The 18,440-nt window shown below is 54.1% G+C and overlaps 1 protein-coding gene and 1 pseudogene across 2 annotated transcripts; one reads left to right on the forward strand and one right to left on the reverse strand.

Moving 5' to 3' along the window:
* Positions 1 to 453, reverse strand: LOC308252683 (migration and invasion enhancer 1-like; annotated as a pseudogene). The gene is made up of 2 exons: positions 99 to 453; positions 1 to 8 (listed from the first exon to the last, which is right to left on the reverse strand). The product of its transcript is annotated as a migration and invasion enhancer 1-like (transcript).
* Positions 454 to 5,164: 4,711 nt separating this feature from the next.
* On the forward strand, positions 5,165 to 16,947 carry MMP25 (matrix metallopeptidase 25). Its single transcript, XM_080681313.1, has 11 exons — positions 5,165 to 5,491; positions 5,871 to 6,003; positions 7,503 to 7,641; positions 7,725 to 8,017; positions 13,121 to 13,297; positions 13,386 to 13,470; positions 13,636 to 13,718; positions 14,265 to 14,417; positions 14,492 to 14,749; positions 14,892 to 15,258; positions 16,007 to 16,947. The coding sequence occupies exons 1-10, from the start codon at positions 5,390 to 5,392 to the stop codon at positions 15,176 to 15,178; spliced, it is 1,710 nt and encodes a 569-aa protein (XP_080537439.1). The 5' UTR covers positions 5,165 to 5,389; the 3' UTR covers positions 15,179 to 15,258; positions 16,007 to 16,947.
* Positions 16,948 to 18,440: the final 1,493 nt, after the last annotated feature.

Raw genomic sequence — 18,440 nt, forward strand, 5'->3', positions numbered from 1 at the left:
TCAGCTACCTGGAGCGAAGTGAGGGGAAAGAGGCAGTGGGGAACCCTCAGCAGGACCAAAGGGGAGACCAAGGCTTGTATCCCAGAACACACAGGAACCTGGAATCCCATGTAGGCACAGGATGACGCAGGGAGGATGGCTGTTGGTGATCTTTTCTAGGGGTTCTCCATTACTGGGTCTTCGAATGGCCTCAATGAGATCTTTCTCATAAAGGAAGCCCCCATTCTCCAGTTTGGAGAACACAGCTGTCCATTGATCTCCATCTCAAAGGCCCCTGTTCCCCGCAGGTGAGACTCGATCTCGATGCCAGGGTACTGCTCCTTCACGGCGCTCGCCAGCTCCAGGTAGGAGCTGTACTCCTCAAAGTACTCCACCACGATGCGGACCCCACTGCCCAGTTCCATCTCCCCGGGATGGGATGCTGCAGACATCGGCCCTACTGTCCCCGCTCATTGCTGCCGGCTCCTGCAACTACATTTTAAACCTTATGTCAGAATTCCTAAGGGCCTGATGGAGCAAAATGTGCCTTCATCTGCTCCATCTGCCAAAATTGGTGTTAACAGTGAATGCAGCTGTGTACCTGGTGATAAGAACAGCTCACAAGGTCTGCACCTGTGTAACCTCACCCTATGTGAACAGGAGTGAATTGAAGGGGAGGCACTTGATAGACTAGTGTTGCTGCCTGCAATCTAGACCAGCACAATGGCCAAACCTAATGTCTCTTCCAACAGTGTAAGAGTCTGGGTATAAATAAAAAGGAGAAACAGTAGCTAAGGGAAAAATTATGAACAAATGGGTTATGTAATGAGAGATCAATATTACATTAACACCTCAAAAGAGGCTTAGAGCAAGAGATGATATCGTCTCTTAGCACAATTATATCAGACTAGAGGCCCGGTGCACGAAATTTGTGCACTGTGGGGGGGTGGTCCCTTGCCAAGCCTGCCCCCTCTCACAGTCTGGGAGCCCTCAGGGGATGTCCTACTGATTGGGAGTGGGCCTAAGCTGCAGTCTGGCCTCCCTCTGCAGGAGGTGACTGGGCTGATCAGGGGAAGGTGCCAGCCCCATCACCCTGCTGCTGCTGCCGCTGTCGCAGCCACCAAGGTGTTTTCATCAACACAGACTCCAGTCCCTTCACCATGAAAAAATGACAACTTTCTTTAGCCATTTTCAAGATGTGTCTTGCATAGGATATGACATTTCTTTCTTTCTTTTTTTTTTTAAAATATATTTTATTGATTTTTTACAGAGAGAAAGGGAGTGGGATAGAGAGTTAGAAACATCGATGAGATAGAAACATTGATCAGCTGCCTCCTGCACACCCCCTACTGGGAATGTACCCGCAACCAAGGTACATGCCCTTGACCGGAATTGAACCTGGGACCTTTCAGTCCGCAGGCCGACGCTCTGTCCACTGAGCCAAACCGGTTAGGGCTCTTTCTTTCTTTTTTATTCTCACCTGAGGATATGTTTCCATTGATTTTTAGAGAGCTTGGAAGAGAGATGGAAAGACAGAGAGAAACATCAATGTGAGAGGGACACTTTGATTGGTTGCCTCCTGCATGAGCCCTGACCTGGGCCCCTGTCAGGGAGGAGCCTGCAACCTAGGTACATGCCCTTGATCAGAATCAAACCTAGACCCTGCAGTTGGCAGGCCAAGGCTCTATGAGCCAAACTGGCTAGGGCAGGATATGACATTTCTTAGCCCCTCCAGCAGTAGACCTTAGTTTTTTCCTCCAGGAGTGTGGTGGAAAAACCCTAGATCACCTTCTTGGATTCTTATTACCCAAGTTACCAAGAACACTGTGAGTGGCAGCTTACAGGGAGCTTAGCCAATGAGCCATCAGAAAACGTGTTTCCTCTGCAGCTCATGCACAGAGGACCCCCTGCATTGTGTCTACTGGGCTTCTGTCAGCTTGGCTGGGGGCGTGTCCCGAGCCACATGGCGGCGGCCGCCTGGGGCACACCCTCAGTTCAGAGGCCCCGTGTTCTGTCCCCTGGGCTTCTGTCCGCTGGGCTGGGGGTGTGTCCCAAGCCACGCGGCGGCAGCTCAGAGCATGCCCCCAGCCCAGCAGTCCAGCATTTTGTCCGTAGCCCTCCCTCCCTCCGCGGCCTGGGCGTGGGACGCTAGCGTCCTGCCCTGGCGCTATGGGCGCCACCATCTTTGTTGCGTGGAGCAACAGTTAATTTGCATATTGCCCTTTTATTATATAGGATAATTGAAAGGGTGTACCCATGTTTGCTGAGACCACTTCTGCTTTTGGAACCTCTGCTTTTGCAAGATTGAATGGAAGCCTGCAAACCTGAGTGGCCTCATTCTGGGGGACATTTTCATATGATATGATGATTGACTGAAATGAATACTAATGACTGTGTGGGGTTCTAGTAACGTGCCAATATCTTTTGAGTCGTATATCATTTTGCTGTGTTTTGTGGCCAGAGGCTAGAGGGTGGGCTGTGAAATAATAGAATATATATGTATTGGTCTCTGCTCCTAGTTCCTGGAACAGAGTTCCTAAAATCCTTTTAATTTCCTAAGTGATAAGAGCACTAAGGGCATCTTTGGCTCTATTTTTGGTCTCTCTCCCCCCCCCCCCCCCCCCAGTTCCTGACACAGGGCTCTAAATCCCTTGGGATTTCTTGAGTCATAGAAGAGTGTCTTTTGTTCTAACGAGGTGACTTTGAGTGAGCTCCTGTACCTCCTGGATGGAGGCTGGTCACCCAGAAGACCATGATTAGTATCTTGGAACTTTGAGCCCCACAGCGCATGTTTCAGGAAGGAGAGAGGGACTGGAGATTGAGTTAGTAAATGGTCATGCCAGTGTGATGAGCCACCATAAAAATCCCAAAAGTATGGGGTTCAGAGAGCTTCAGGGTTGGTGAACATTGACATCTCGGGAGGGTGGCGCCCCAACTCTACATGGATAGGAGCTCTTGTGCTTGGTTGGGACCCTTCCAGATTTCACCCGATGTGTCTGGCTGTTTATCTGTATCCTTTGTTATATTTCCCTGAGTTCTGTGAGCTGTTCTAGCAAATCATGTGTGGTGGTCATAGGAACCTACGTTTTGTAGTCAAGTCTATAGAAATTGTGGGTAAACTTGGTCCACTGTCTGCAATTGGCATCTGAAAATGGGGAAGTCTCCTGGGACTGAGCCCTTAGCTTGTGGGGTATGTGCTAAGTCTGGTTAGTGTTGGAAGTGAATTTTAGGACACTGAGCTGGTGTTAGAGAATTACTTGGCGTGGGAAGGAACCCACAGCTGCTGTCAGAAGTGTTGTGAGTGTAGTAGTAGTCAGAGAGTGAGGGGGAAACACCCAGGAGGTGTGTGGGATCTGTAGCAGACTGAATTGTGCCCTCCCAGCCCCCATCCCAGGACCTCAGAATGTGACTGCATTTGAAGGAAGGGCTTTTACAGAGGTGATTAGGCAAAATGAGGCCATTAGGGTGGATCCTTATCTGACTGGTGTCATTTTTTTTTTTTTTAACCTTTAGGTGTCTTTTTTGTTGTTGTTGTTAATCCTCACCCAAGGATATTTTTTCCATTGATTTTCAGATAGAGTGGAAGGGAGGGAGGGAGAGAAACATTGATGTGAGAAAGACACATTAATTGGTTGCCACCTGAATGCACAGCCCCCCCCCCCCCCCCTGCAATTGAACCCATGACCTAAGCACTGAGCCACATCCTCAGGGCTTGACTGGTGTCTTTTTTATTTTTTATTTTTATTGACTTCAGAGAGAGAAAGGGAGAGGGAGAGAGAGAGATAGAAACATCAATGATGAGAGAGAATCATTGATTGGTTGCCTCCTGCACGCCTTACTAGGGATAGAGCCCACAACCTGGGCATGTGCCCCGACAGGGAATCAAACCACTGAGCTATCGCGGCTGGGCTTGACAGGTGTTTTTTTTTTTTTAAGGAAGAGGACATGTGGACACACACAGAGGCATCTGGGCTACAGAGGAAAGCATGTGAGGACACAGGGAAGAAGCAGCCACTTTCAAGCTAAGCAGAGAGGCCTTGAAATAGTAGGAGAAACCAACCTTGCCTGCTCCTTCATCTTGGACTTCCAGCTTTCAGAACTGTGAGAAAATAATTTCTGCTGCTTATGTCACCCAGTCTGCAATAGTTAGTTATGGCAGCGCAGAGGACTAACGCAGGATTCCTCTCAGGTGTTTTAGTTTGTACCTCTGGCTCGCTATCCTGCTTGCTCTTTGTCTAAAACACACCTGGGTCCTATGGCTGCCCTGCCCCAGAGACAGAGCTGTATCGCTCACACCAGTCCCTCACCAGCAAGGTGCCCATGGTTCCTCTTAATTCTTCTCTAGCTGCCTGGCCTCCTAGCCGTGGGCTCCCCGGGCGGCTTGGCGAGGGCGAGGCGGGGTCCCCAAACCTCTGCCTCTGGGATCTGCTTCCCTTGCGCTCCTGGCACGCTGCAGGCGCTCCAGCCCTTCCGTGGATGTTACTAGATTATGCTGTCTCCTATCTGCGGAGAAAGCGCACGGTCCCGGGTAGCTCCAGGTCTGGGATTCGGAGATGCCTGGACCCCGCGTGCGGAGGCTGAGACCCGTGCAGCCCAGGCAGTTGGAGGAATGAACCCGGGACCACAGGCGCCGCCCGGGCACACAGTGAGCACTGGCTGCAACATGCCTGGGGCGCGCCGGACCCGCGGAGGTGAGAAGCATCCTCCCCTCTCGTGCCCGGAACTACCCCGGCGCTCCGCCCGCCTCCGGGCCTAGGGTCTCGGGAACGATGGCTGGGGGAGGGGAGGGGACTGGGAGCCGCTCCTTCCCTTGCAGCTAGCTGCTGGCCTGAGAAAGCAGAAGTGAGCCGCGCTCCCGGAGTCCCACCAGCGCCGGGACCTGGGAAGAGAAACTTGCGGCCGGGGCTCCTTGCCACCCCCCCGCCCCGCCCCGCCCCGCCCCCGGGCCCGCCCAGAGCTCCAAGGAGGTTCACTAGGTCCGGGCCCGGAACGGGGCCACCACCTGGCCCGCCCCGTCTCGCTGGATGTCCGAAAATTGGGCCATTTCTCGGCCGCGCTTTCACCGCTAATCTGGGTGTGCCCGCCCCGCCCCGCCCCGCCCCGCCCCGCTCTCCCCCCTCCGCCCCGGGAGGGGCCGCCAGTGCTGTGCGGCGCCGGCACAGGACCGGCCGGGACCCCTCGAAGACGTCGCAGCAGACCCAGCGCCCCTGGACCCTCCGCTGGACGCCACATACCCCTGCTCCGTGCTGCCCAGGGCCCCTGACCCCTGTGCGGCCCCCAATCCTCCTGCCCTGCCCTTCTACCGAGCACCAGGTGCCTCACCCTAGCTTCTCCGGTCTCCTTCCCAAGGCCCCCAGGCGGCTCGGGTCAGGCCCCCTGGAGCACCACGTTGCCCCGGCTGGAGCGCGCCATGCTCCGGCTCTTGGTGCTGCTGCTCCTAGTGCTGCTCCAGCCGCTGCTGCTGCCCGCGCTCGCCCCGGAGCCCGCGGCGCAGGACGTGAGCCTGGGCTTGGTGAGTGGGGGTCTCCCGGCTTCTGGGATTTGCAGGGGCGTGGGGAAAAGGAAGCTGGTGCCGGACACCTAGGTCAGGCTGAGGGCTGATTCAAATGTCCACAGAGTGACTGAATGGGGATGGGGTCTGGGAACCCGGATTCTAGGAAACGTCGGGTTTGGGATCAAGATTTAAAGATTGGAATGGGACTGGTGGGGGGAGGTGGGGACCAGGACTCGGGTCTAGATGAAAACTGCAAACCCAGGGCTGTAGGGCAGGACCTTGAGAGGGGAGCCCTGGGTTCCTAACTGGTGAGAGGTGAGACTTTCAGAAGGAGGTGGGAAGGCAGAGTCCCATTGCTCCCGCCCTTCCGCTTCACCTGCTCACTTTTACCGTCCAGGACTGGCTGACCCGCTATGGCTACCTGCCACCTCCCCACCCAGCCCAGGCCCAGCTGCAGAGCCCTGAAAAGCTTCGCGATGCCATCAAGGTGATGCAGAGGTTTGCTGGGCTGCCTGAGACTGGCCTCCTGGGTAGGTTCCCCCAGCCCTGCCTCCGCACCCAGCCTGACCATTATCCAGCTGTTCTTAAACCTCAGCATGCACCTGAATCATGGAGGTTATGACAGTGCTGATCTCAGGCCCTAGCCCAAGAAATTCTCAAGCATTCCTCTTCCAATAAGTATGTATTGAGAATCTCTTACGTGAGAGGCGATGTCAGGCCTGGACCCCGAGTGAACAAAGTAGATAAGTCCCTGCTCTCGTAGAGCTAAACTTCTGGAGACAGATACATTCTAGAGATCAGAAACAGAAATAGGCAAGATAATTTCAGATAGTGGTGTTTCGAAGAAAATAAAATGCTAATGTATTGAGGGGCTGGGCTGGTCAGGTCAGGGTCCTCTGATAGGTGTCATATGATTCGAGAGGAATTCCCATAACACAGAGAACTCATAGGACACCAAGAGGAGGAGCCAGCCATGGGAAGATGCTGGAGAAGAGTGTACCAGGCCAGTGCAAAGGCCCTGTGGCAGGCACAGGCTGTGCATCTGTGAGGAGAGAGGGCTAAGGAGCTAAGCAAAGGCCTGGTGGGAGGAGGCTTGAAAGGTGTTTGGGTTTGATTACAAAGCACGGTAAGAAACCATGGAAGGGTTTGAAGGAGGAAGGCAACTTGGTCTGTTTTGCAGTTTTACATTTCCTTTGGTTGCTGATGGAGAATGGTGGGTGGGGAACATGGAGGCCAGCAAGGAGTCATGCAGTGTGCAGGCAAGGGCTGATGGTGGAACGTGTGATGAGACGTGGTTGAATCCAGAGTTCCCATTTTGGAGGTAGAGCTGAGAAGCTCATCTGTTGGGTTAAATGGAGAAGAAGAGAGAAGTGGTGGGTTCCTGGCTAGCTGTGAGGGAAGGCAGGGTGTTTCCCTGCCCTGGCCACTGCCCAGCAGTGCTTGGCATCTACATGTGCTCAGTTACACATCGTGGCCTCAACCAACGAGGTGAGGTTTGACCTTCCAAGGTGAGGTTTGACCTTCCAAGGTGAGGTTTGACCTTCTGTTGAGGAAGAGACTTCTGGGAATTGAGCTTAGCTGGAAAAGGGGATTCCAGGCAGCTCTCACCCAGGAGGGGGTGGTTAGTCACAGGAAACCAGAGACCCAACCGGCATGGGGACTCTGGACTTTAGACACGATAGGGTCTTGGAACTTATGGTGTGGGGTGTGGGCACCCTCCTAGGAGTTTCCAGCCTCAGAGAGAGGAGTTTGCACTGCACCCCCAGGGCTCCTTTCTTGAGTCCAATTGCCAGGGCTTAGGGAAGCTCCCTGCCTGAGGCTCTGAGCACCACCTGGAGGCAGCCGGTCCCTCCAGGGCCAGGTGCTCGTTTGTATGAGCTGGCTTACAGAATCAGACTGCCTGGGTTCAAATCCAAGTGGGGGCAAGTTTCTTAATCTCCCTGAACCTGTTTCCCATGTAGAAAGTTAGCTGGTACCATGATTAGGGCAGGTTGTCTTGCTGATCCCGCTCCCCCAACCTATCCCACAGACGCAGTGACGTTGGCCACTATGCATAAGCCCCGCTGCTCCCTGCCCGACGTGCTGGGGGTGGCAGAGCTGGTTAGGCGGCGCCGCCGTCGCTATGCTCTGAGCGGCAGTATTTGGAAGAAGCGAGCCCTGACATGGAGGTAGGTCCTGGTGCCTACCCCTCCCTGGGCTGGCCTGTCTCTGTCTCCCAGGCTATCCTTATGCCCCACTCCTCTTTCCCCAGGATACACTCCTTCCCCCGGAGCTCTGCATTGAGCCAGGAGACTGTGCGGATTCTCATGCACCATGCCTTTACCACCTGGGGTATTGAGTCAGGCCTCAAATTCCAGGAGGTGGGTTCTCAGGGCCCACCAGAGCCTGACATCCTCATCGACTTTGTCCGGGCCTACCACCAGGACAGTTACCCTTTCGACGGGCAGGGGGGGACCCTAGCCCACGCCTTCTTTCCCGGGGAACATTCCATCTCTGGGGACACTCACTTCGACGATGAGGAAATCTGGACTTTTGGGTCAAAAGGTACAATGTCCCTTCTTCTGAGAAGTCCTCTCCCCAGGTCTGTCTGTCCTTAAGAATTAGGTTTAAATTACATTTATTGATGGAGGCTGTATCCATTGGGCTTCTCCAGGAAAATAGAACCAATAAGATGTGTGTATGTGCACATGGGTATGCTTTATTTTAAGAAATTGGTACACAGAATTGTGGGACTGGCAAGTCCAAAACCTGTAAGGCAGGTCCATAGGCTGGAAGTTCAGGTGAGAATTGATGTTGCAATTTTGGGTCCAAAATCTGTAGGGCCAGCCAGCTGGCTGGAAACCCCAGCATGCTTTCTATGTTGCAGTCCGAAGGCAGAATTCTTTTTCTGGGAAAGCTCAGTTTTTTTGCTCTTAAGCCCTTCAGCTAATTAGGTGAGGCCCACCCACAGTATGGAGAGTAATCTACTTTACTTAAAATTACACCTACAAAATAACCTCCATAGCAACATCTAGGCTAGCATTTGACCAAGCAACTGGGCGCCGTAGTCTGGTTACTCTGACATAGAAAATGACCCATCAAAGAGGCCTGTCAGATGCCCAGCTCCGAGAACTTAAAAAGGCAAAAACACAGTTCTGTGCAGCAGCTGAGTCAGAAGAGTAAGTGGCAGTTGCTACACATCATGACACAACTACAGGGAGTTACAACAGGGAAGTCCTCAAGCCTGCGGTGTTCAGAGAGAGGACTGATCTGAGGCTTTTGGCTACAGGGGACTTCCCGGAAGCAGTGACTCTGATCTCTCTCTCTCTCTTTCTCTCTCTCTCTCTTTCTCACACACACACACTGAGTGCCAACTAGCACACAAGGTCCTGCTGTCCTAGAGTATACAGGGAGGGGGTGAGGTACAATATGGAAGCGCAAGCCAGTGAGCTGGCTGAGTGCAGGATAGTCATGGTGGTCAGGATGAGAGCACTGGGGTAAGAAATGGCCTAGGACATTGGGGGCTGGAAGGCAAAAAATACAGTGTCAGGAGGGAGACCATGGAGGATGGATGGAAGGTTTCCTATCACACAAGGGGCCTTAGAGAGCATGGGGAGGAATCTGAATTGTAGGATTCTGAAGGAATAGATGTGGAAGGTTTTGCATTCTAGAAATGCCACTGGCTGCGGTGCAGGGCAAGATAGGGCAGGAAGGCAGAAAGTTGCTACAGAGTTAATGTGAGGATGGTGGTGGGAGATGGGGGTTGGTGAATGGAGAGCAGTGGGTGGCTCTGAGGGAAGTTTAATCAGGATGGGTAAAGGTTGGGGTCTGACTGGATCCTGGGAGCAAAGGGTATAGGAGGTTGGCGTGCTGGCCCCTGGAGTACAGGTGGGAAGTGTGGGAGCAGGAGAAGCAGGCTGTGGGGAGGTAGGGGTGAGTTTACGTGGGTGTGTGTCTGTAGTGCTTATGGGCAGTCAGTGCAACTAGTGCATGCATTGGTGGTTCAGTATATTGCTCTAGACCAGTGGTCGGCAAACTCATTAGTCAACAGAGCCAAATATCAACAGTACAACGACTGAAATTTCTTTTGAGAGCCGAAAACCGACTTCTGCGCATGGGCCATGAAGTTTCAATCGCACTGTACATGCACACCCACACGTGGTATTTTGTGGAAGAGCCACACTCAAGGGGCCAAAGAGCCGCATGTGGCTCACGAGCCGCAGTTTGCTGACCACTGCTCTAGAGCTTGGACTCCTCTGACTTAGGTCAGGTTCCCCAGAATGGGAGCTCACGATGTAAATTCTTACGCAAGCAGTTTCTCGGGGGTACGTTCTCAGGGGAAAGGGAAGCAGGAGAAGACTGGGAAAAGAAGCTGAGCAAGGATGTGGTCTCAGCCAGAGGAGCCTGACCCCACTAGGAGCTCTGGAGCACAAATGGTGCCACAGGGTTGGTCCTCCCTGGAGGCAAAGTGCCCAGCTCTCCTAGTCCTGCATCAATCAGCCATTGTGACCTGCTGGGCAGAGGTGGCCTGGGAGGGAGAGAGAGCCATTTTCTGAGGAAGGGGGCAGCCAGGGAATAGGCACACAGGCTCAGAGAGGTTTGGGGCAAGGTACAGCTAGCAGCCACAATAGTGAGACTGTGTAACACAGCATTTAAGAACACAAGCTCTTGCTGGCTTGTGTGGTTCAGTGGGTTGGGTGTCATCCCCTGCACTGAAAGGTTGTAGGTTTGATTCCCAAGGCACATGCCTGGGTTTCAGGCTCAATCCCCAGTAGGGGGCATGCAGGAGGCAGCCTATCAATGTCTCTCTCTCTCTCTTCCTCTCAAAAACAAAACACAACAAAAGATTGCAAGCTTGAAGCAGAACTCAAGGGTGGGATCCTCTGTTTGCTATGTGTATAAGTTACTTGACCTCAGTGTGCTTAGTTTTTGCACTGAGAAATGGGAATAATATTACCTGTTGGTAGTGTGGACTTAAGGATTAAGTGAGTAATTCACCTCCAGCTCTCTGCACAAGGCCTGACACGGAGTAGTGCTCTGTTCATTGCCAGCTGCTATCTGATCTGGGCCTCATGGCAGATTTAAGAGTCAAAGGTACTGGGGGGTTGGTTAAGGAGGAGAGTGTGGCACGTGAAGGTCGAATATAGAGCTGTGGAGAGCCCCATAGTAAAGGGGAAGGCATCAGGGGAGGAGGAATCAAAGAAATAAAGAACAGGCCAAAAGGTGATCAAGAACAAGAGTGAAAGAGGAAGTGGCCAGCATGGCAAACCAATCCCGTGAGTGACATGGGCTTGGATTTGGCCATCTGGGAATGAAGTGACCTTAGTGCCTGTAGGCTTGGTGGATGGGGGAAGAATCCAGACCACAGTAGGGGTAGGCGTGAGAGGAACTGAGGAAGTGGACTGACAAGTCTAGGGACTGTCTTAGGATGCGGGGGTCTTGAGTGCACTCAGGATGCCGAATGAGTTAATAGAAAGGGTTGATGGATGGATGGATAGACAGACAGATGGATGGATGGAAGCATGGGAGGGTGCAGGCATGGACGAATGGGTGGGGCATTGTTCTTGTCCTAGAGGAGTTGAGCAAGGCAGGGTCCTTGAACAGGGCAGGGCAGCAGGTGAGCACGGGGGAGATGAAGCTATCTGTTCTGGGTACACAGGAAATTACATAGGATGGCCTGTCTTGAAATAGGAAATGCATTTGTCAGCATTTGTCATCTAAGAGTTGCGGGCTGGACCTGGGTGGTAACTTGAGGGGCTGTGGGCTTGGAATTGAGGCTGAGTGCCTGAGAGCAAGCAGCTTCCAGCCGAGGCCCAGGGCAAGTTTAAGAGGAGGTGTTGAGGACCCCCCATAGACTAACCTCCTGGGGCTGATCTGCAGTTAGGTAATTTCCCCCAGCTGCATAGCATGAGAAGAGTGCAAGGAAGGGGTGTGGCCAAAGGAGAGGCAAGACAGAGGAGGGGGTGGGCGGTGAAAAATAAAAGAGTTCTATCTGATTAAGATACCTCACTTGCCCTGGCCAGTGTTGATAGGTGGTTAGAGTGTTGGCCCAAGCATGGATTCCCAGTCAAGGGGACATATCTAGGTTTCGGGGTTTGCCCAGTAGGACGAGTCGGGGAGGCAACCAGCCGATGGACATCGATGTTTCTCTCTCTCTCTCTCTCTCTCTCTCTCTCTCTCTCTCTCTCTCTCCCTCCCTCCCTCCCTCCCTCCCTCCCTCCCTCCCTCCCTCCTTTCTATTCTCTCTGAAAAGCAATGGAAAAAATATCCTCATGTGAGGACAACAACAACAACAAAAACCCACCAAACTTCCTCATTTCTCAGAAAAAGGACTCAGAGCAATGGGAAACCCACAGGCAACATAGGAGCTCATCAGTACATATGAGTGTGAACAAGACCCTCTGAAGTCATTGCTGAGAGCAGGACAGCGGAGCCAGAGTCCTCAGCCGGAGTTTCAGCCGTCATTAACCTGACCTCTCAGTGCCTCTGTGTTCTGAACTGTAAAATGTGGTTGGAGGTCGAGGTTTTGTGAGAAGTAAATGAGGACAAGTGTTTGTTACTCCTCTTATGACTTACACATTTCACTCTTAGACTCTCACTTAGTAGCTGAGAGAAAATTGCTTCTCAGTTCCTAGGCCATGTCCAATTAACCCATGTTCAACACTGCTGATGCCAGTTAGAGATTTCCATGAAGTAAATCAACATCGGTGGAAATCTATGCCTCCTGGGGGCTGCTCACTCCTCTTTACTGTCTCTGTCTCTGTCGGCCTCTCACCTGCTAAGCAGGAGCCAGCAGGAAGCTTGTGGATGGATGAGGAGCTGAGGTTTGGCCAGCAACTGGGAACGTAAAGAGGCTTGCTTCTGGCGCCTGGGCTGGGTCCCCAAGGAAGAGGCCTCCGTGTTCAGAGAGAGGCTGGGAGTGAGGCTGAGCACCCAGGCCAGCAGACTGTGGTCAGAGAGTGCATGCTGAGGCTGCAGGTTCTGAGGAGATGGATGAAGGCTGCAGTGGTGGGGAGGAGAGGCCAGGACCCCAGGGAGGTGGGGAGTGGTGGAGGCTGTGGGAGGGAGAGATGGGGAAGGGCCATAGAGATGGGAGGAGGGGAGGTAGAAGGTAGTGGTGGGGAGGAGAGGCCAGGACCCATGGAGGTGGGAGTGGGATTCTGAAGGTCTCAGGAGCAAAGGCCAAGGTGATTGAGCAGCATTCCTCATGGGTGGGAGTGGGGAGGGTGTTGAGGGTTGGGGACCTCTGACCACTGGTTGGAGCTGGGAGAGGGAAACTCGAAGGGCTAGGACTTCCTTGAGAGAATTATGTGCACCCCAGGCTCCTGCTTCCCCTCCCCCATGTTTCTTTGGGCAGGCCTATGTCAGTGAGGCTAGTCTTCCTTGGGCCAGACTGCCTCCTCCTGTCCTTTCCCTAACCTGTTCTACAGATCATTTAAGCCCAGTATCCCAGGGTCTAGCACTGCCAAGCAAAAATATTTGCTGAAAAAGTAAACTCATACAGGAAGGATGAAGTGGCTCAGGGAGGCTTTTGGGCAGAGGACACTGTGACCACCTCTGAGGGTCTTCTGGCTGTTCCTGGCTGCCAGCAGGCCCCGCTCCCAGGGGCTTCCTCGCTGCCCCTTTCCTGGCTGCTACAGCTCCAGCCCAGTCTCCCTTCCTCCCCAGATGGTGAGGGGACAGACCTGTTTGCTGTGGCAGTTCATGAGTTTGGCCACGCACTGGGCCTGGGCCACTCCTCTGCCCCTGACTCCATCATGAGGCCCTTTTACCAGGGTCCTGTCGGGGATCCCACCAAGTACCGCCTGTCCCAAGATGACCGTGAAGGCCTGCAGCAGCTCTACGGTACAGGGAGTTGTGTGTGGGGGGGTGCTCCCTATGTGGCCTGTGCAGCAGGGTCGGGGAACACATGTCTCTCTGACTCTCTCTACAGGGAAAGCACCCCAAACCCCATATGATGAGCCCACAAGGAAACCCCTGGCTCCTCCTCCCCCGCCCCCTGCCCTCCCCCCAGGCAGGTGAGTTCTCCTCCAGCTTTACAATCTGGTGAGCTTCCTACCCGTGGTGTCCTCTTTGGTGAGAGGGCTTGGTAAGAGTCCCTGCCCCCTAGGGCTGTCCTCAAGGTGAAGTACAGAGAGGAGGAGCCCTGACCCCTTTCTCCTCACCTCTCCTTTCCTCCTCAGCCCCTCCCTTCCTGTCCCTGATCGATGTGATGGCAATTTTGATGCTATCGCCAACATCCGTGGGGAAACCTTCTTCTTTAAAGGTGAGTCACTTGGGATCTTCCCCGGCCCCATAGAGTTGGTTTCCTACCCACTTAGGGTGACCCACCAGGCCTGTGGGGTTTCCACATACGGACTTTCAAGTTGGGTGGGAGTGGCTCTCTGTGGAGCACACCAGTGACTGCCCTTCCCCAATCCCTTTCTTTACCCAGTGCACACTCTTTGAAGCTCACCTGAGCCTTTCTGCCCCTACCTCCCCCAGGCTATATCCTTGCTTTTTCTCCTAAGCCCTACTTTTGCCCCTAACTTGCTTCCTGAGCCCATCCAGCTCAGCTGGCATGCTTATCCCAGGGCTCACTTCTTCTACCTGTGTGACTTTCTATATAAACTTTTCCTTGTATTTGAAAAACAAACAAACAAATTGGGGGTGGAGGTAGGAAAGTCCTGGGCCAGCTGGTCACCCTAGGCAGGGCCACTGGACCCTTTGATTTCCAGATGGACCTCCCACCTAGCACTAAGTCCCAGCCACACACTCTGGAGGACAAGACCATTTGCCATCTCATGCTCCATGCCCATTCCTTCTCCCACAGGCCCCTGGTTCTGGCGCCTCCAACCCTCAGGACAGCTGGTGTCCCCCCGGCCTGCCAGGCTCCACCGCTTCTGGGAGGGGCTGCCCCCCAAGGTGAATGTCATCCAGGCTGCCTACACCCGTCACCGAGATGGCCGAATCCTACTCTTCAGTGGTGAGTGGGGTGCCCCACTGGGACGCGCCGGGCCGGGCGTGGGAGCAGTTGCCCACCAAGCTACCTCCCTGCAGGCCCGCAGTTCTGGGTGTTCCGGGACCGGCAGCTAGAGGGCGACGCGCGGCCGCTGGCCGAGCTGGGGCTGCCCTCAGGGGAGGAGGTGGACGCCGTGTTCTCTTGGCCACTGAACGGGAAGACCTACCTGGTCCGGGGCCACCGCTACTGGCGGTACGACGAGGCGGCAGCGCGCCCGGACCCTGGCTACCCGCGCGACCTGAGTCTCTGGGAGGGGGCGCCTCACAACCCCGACGATGTCGCCGTCAGCAACGACGGTAGGAGAGCCCGCGCCCCGGCTTGCCTACTGGCCCTGGGGTTGGGACTAGAGGTCATCCTGGGGGGTTCCGAGGAGCCCTCGGGTGGGCGGGGCTCGGGGCAGCCTGCACCAGCCCTGCAGCGTTTCCGCCTGCCTTGCAGGTGACACCTATTTCTTCAAGGGTGCCCACTACTGGCGCTTTCCCAAGGGCAGCGTCAAGGCCGAGCCGGACTCTCCCCAACCCATGGGCCCCCAGTGGCTGGACTGCCCGGCCCCCAGCGCTGGCCCTCGCTCCCCCAGGCCCCCCAGAGCGACTCTCAAGCCCGAACCCTGCAATTGTCATTGCGAGATCAACCAGGCCGCTGGGCGGTTGTCCTCATCTTCGTTGTCGGTGTCCCTCCTGCTGCTCCTTCTGCCCCTGCTGGTGGGGGACAGCACCTATCGCTGAGGGGGGACAGGCCACTCGCTACACGGGGGTGGTGATCGCTGCCCGGCCCCATCCTCTGTTCCCAGGGCGGGCCCAGCAAGGTGGGTAGAGCTAAGCCCTGGGGATAGGGGGTGGGGTGGGTGGGAGACAAAGCTGGCCCTGGAACCCAGCACAGGAAGTGCTCAGCCTCCCTTCCCCCCGAAACCCGCCTTGACCCTGCTTTGGCCCGCCCCCCCCCCCCCCCCCCCCTCCAGGACTGTGCTTTTCCCGGAATGGCTGGCTTTTCTCAGAACACAGCCTGCTGACTGACTCCTTGCAGTGCAAGCCCTGCCTGGCAACAGCGGCTCAGGTGCCAGGGTCTTTAGAGGACAGGCCTGATTGGGAGACTGAATCCCAGCACGCCCCCCCCCCCCCCCAGCTCACTTTTTCAGAAGTTTCTCACCCTCTATCGCTTCCACCAGGTCCCAGTCAACACCACATGGGTGGGGAACTGGGACCCAGTCCTGAGACCACCCCGGGGCACGAGTGCTGCACGTTCTGGATGACACCAATGACCACAAGGGTGACCTTCCGCAATCTGGCCCCTGGACCTCCTTGCTGGTCACCACCCTGAATCCAGAATTGTTCCATTCAATAGGATGCCCTCCTTATCTTTAAAAACCTCTTTTTGCCTCCACACCGCGTGTCTGCAGTTCCCTCAAGGAGAACTCCTTGGCTCCTGTCCCCTCAATGCTGACCGAAAGACAGTAGATTGAGTACTCTCTTAACCTGGGTCACTGCTTCCTCAGCACTCCTGGGTGATGAGTGGGTGAAACCTGAGCCATCTCGTTCATTTTCCACTCTCCACAGAATTCAGGATCTAAATCAGTGCTCCGGAACTGTGCTTCTGGAACATTCCACATCAGAATCACCCAGGGAACTTGAAAATGCAAATCCCATGCCCTTACCCCGAATCTTCACTTGGGATGGGGCCAGAAGTCTGCATTTGAGAAAGCTGGGGTGGGGGTGGGATGGCTTGATGGGCAAGGGCTTGTGGCTTTTCTGTGTCTCTGCCATGTTCTCCCAGGAGCCAACCTTTTCATGTCTTCTACAGAGCCAAGCTGATGGCCACAGTTGATAGGGGTCACCCCCATGGTTGGAGTCACTTAGTGGCCTTTTCTTTGGTTGCTATCCAGCCTCATGCTCCACAGTGCTACCTGGAGCTGAGGCTGTGGGCTGCAGTCCCAGTGAGCACAGACAGTGCCTGCTGTTAATCAAGGCAAGCAGACCAGTATGAAGACAACAGCCAGGCACATCTTTGACCAGTGCATGACCTGAGAACTCTAAACCATCTGAGGCTCTGTCAGGATCCTTTTTAAGTACAAGGAGGGGGAAATTTGTATTTTAAAAGCTTATCAGGTTGGTTTGGCTCAGTGGATAGAGCATCAGCCTGCGAACTGAAGAGTTCTGGGTTTGAATCTGGTCAAGGACACCTGCCCGGGTTGTGGGCTTGATCCCAGTTAGGGGGCATGCAGGAGGCAGCCGATCAATGATTCTCTCTCATTACTGATGTTTCTATCTCTCCCTCTCCCTTCCTCTCTGAAATCAATAAAAATGTATTTAAAAAAAAAAAAAAAAAGAGGTAGCTTTTCGGTCAGGGCACATGCCCCGGTTGCAGGCTCAATCTCTGGTGGGGGGTGTGCAGGAGGCATCCAATCTGACTCTTTCTACAGGGAAAGCACCCCGAACCCTGTATAATGAGCCCTGATGTATTTCTCTCATCAATGTTTCTATCTCTTTCCCTCTTCCTCTTTCTCAAAAAAAACCCAAAACAACCCAATAAAAACATTTTTAAAAAAGTGGTACAGTGCACAATGAAACACAAAATGTCTTCAGATGGTGGCTTTTGTGAGATAGTCATGGAGGAGTGGAGTGTTATGGGGGGTCAGGGAGCCAGGCTTCTGCAGACAAAGCGCAGAAGTAACACTTGTTCCTGAAGCAGGAGCAGCTCCCTTCTCTCCCACCCTGGAATTCAAAGACAGCTCAAGGAAGGATCTGGACTTCCTAGTGTGGAAAGGGGGTTTCAGACAATTGAATGGGGGTTTTAAGGGACAGGGAGATGTCAGCTGAGGTCCAGTTAACCCAAGTGAGACTTTCACTAAGGAAGTGTGATGTATAGGTCTGTCCTTATGGGGCTCATGAGTGGCCTCTCAGGGGTCAGGTTCTCTTTGAGGATCTTAGGGGTTGAATTGCGTTCCACAAATTTGTATGCTGAAACCCTAATCCCCAGTACTTCAGAATATCACCTTACTAGGAGACAGGGTCTTTATGAAGGGAATCAGGTTAAATGAGGTCACTAGGGTAGCCCCTTATCCAGGAGAACCAGTGTCCTCATAAAAGTGGGAAGTTAGCCGACAGGCATGGATACAGGGAGAATGCCATGTGAACATGAAGACGGCATCTACAAACCTAGGAGCCTTCCCTTGCAGCTTCAGAAGGAACCAACTCTGCCAACGGCTTGATTCAGACTGCTAGCCCCCAGAACTGTGAGAAAATCCGATTGTGTGGTTCAGCCACCCAGTCTGGTGCGTTGTTCTGGCGGCCCTGGGACACTAATACAGAGGGCAAGACAGTGGCCGTGCTGAGCTGTGTGGGGCTTTGGCCCAGAGCTGGGTATCAGGGAAGAGCTGAGAGGGGAGCAAGGCTATGTGTGACAAAGCCGCCTCGGGGGTCTGGCAGGTCTTGCCATGCCCTGAGCCTGTGGCTGCTATAGAACCTCTGGACTCTGAAGCTGGGGTGCACTCTGTTCCAGGGACCTGGTGGACATTCCAGACATTCCCTTGCACCTAGACTCCCCAGCCGGAAGCTCTTTATTCTGGAAGCTCTGAGAAATGCTCCAACCTGCTTTTGAAATCTGCACTTTCCCTCTGCCCCTCCTCTGTCTCAGGCTGATGAGGGGATGAGGAAGAGGCCCATTTCTGGTCTTGGCGATTCCCTGGTTCAGAGAGTGGAGGAGCCATGGTCAGAGTTTAGGGATGTGCCCACCCCTCCCAGAGCCCTTCAATCTCCTTCCTGTCTTTCCTCCTCTCTCTATTTTTGTCTCATCCCCTCCCCCCACTCCCACACTGTCAGTTAGCCCTACTTTATTCCCTAGGGCAGGTCACACTCCCCCTCCTCTGCTGCTCTGAAATCAGCTGACCTTCTGGTGCAGAAACCTGGGGAACTCTGCTAGCTCTGTACTGGGAGGTTGTGGGAGAGAAGGTGTTTGGCTCAGTGGGGGCCCCAAAAGGAGCTGCAGCCAAAG

This window comes from Plecotus auritus (genome assembly GCF_963455305.1).
Source record: "Plecotus auritus genome assembly, chromosome: 7".
Lineage (NCBI taxonomy): Eukaryota > Metazoa > Chordata > Mammalia > Chiroptera > Vespertilionidae > Plecotus > Plecotus auritus.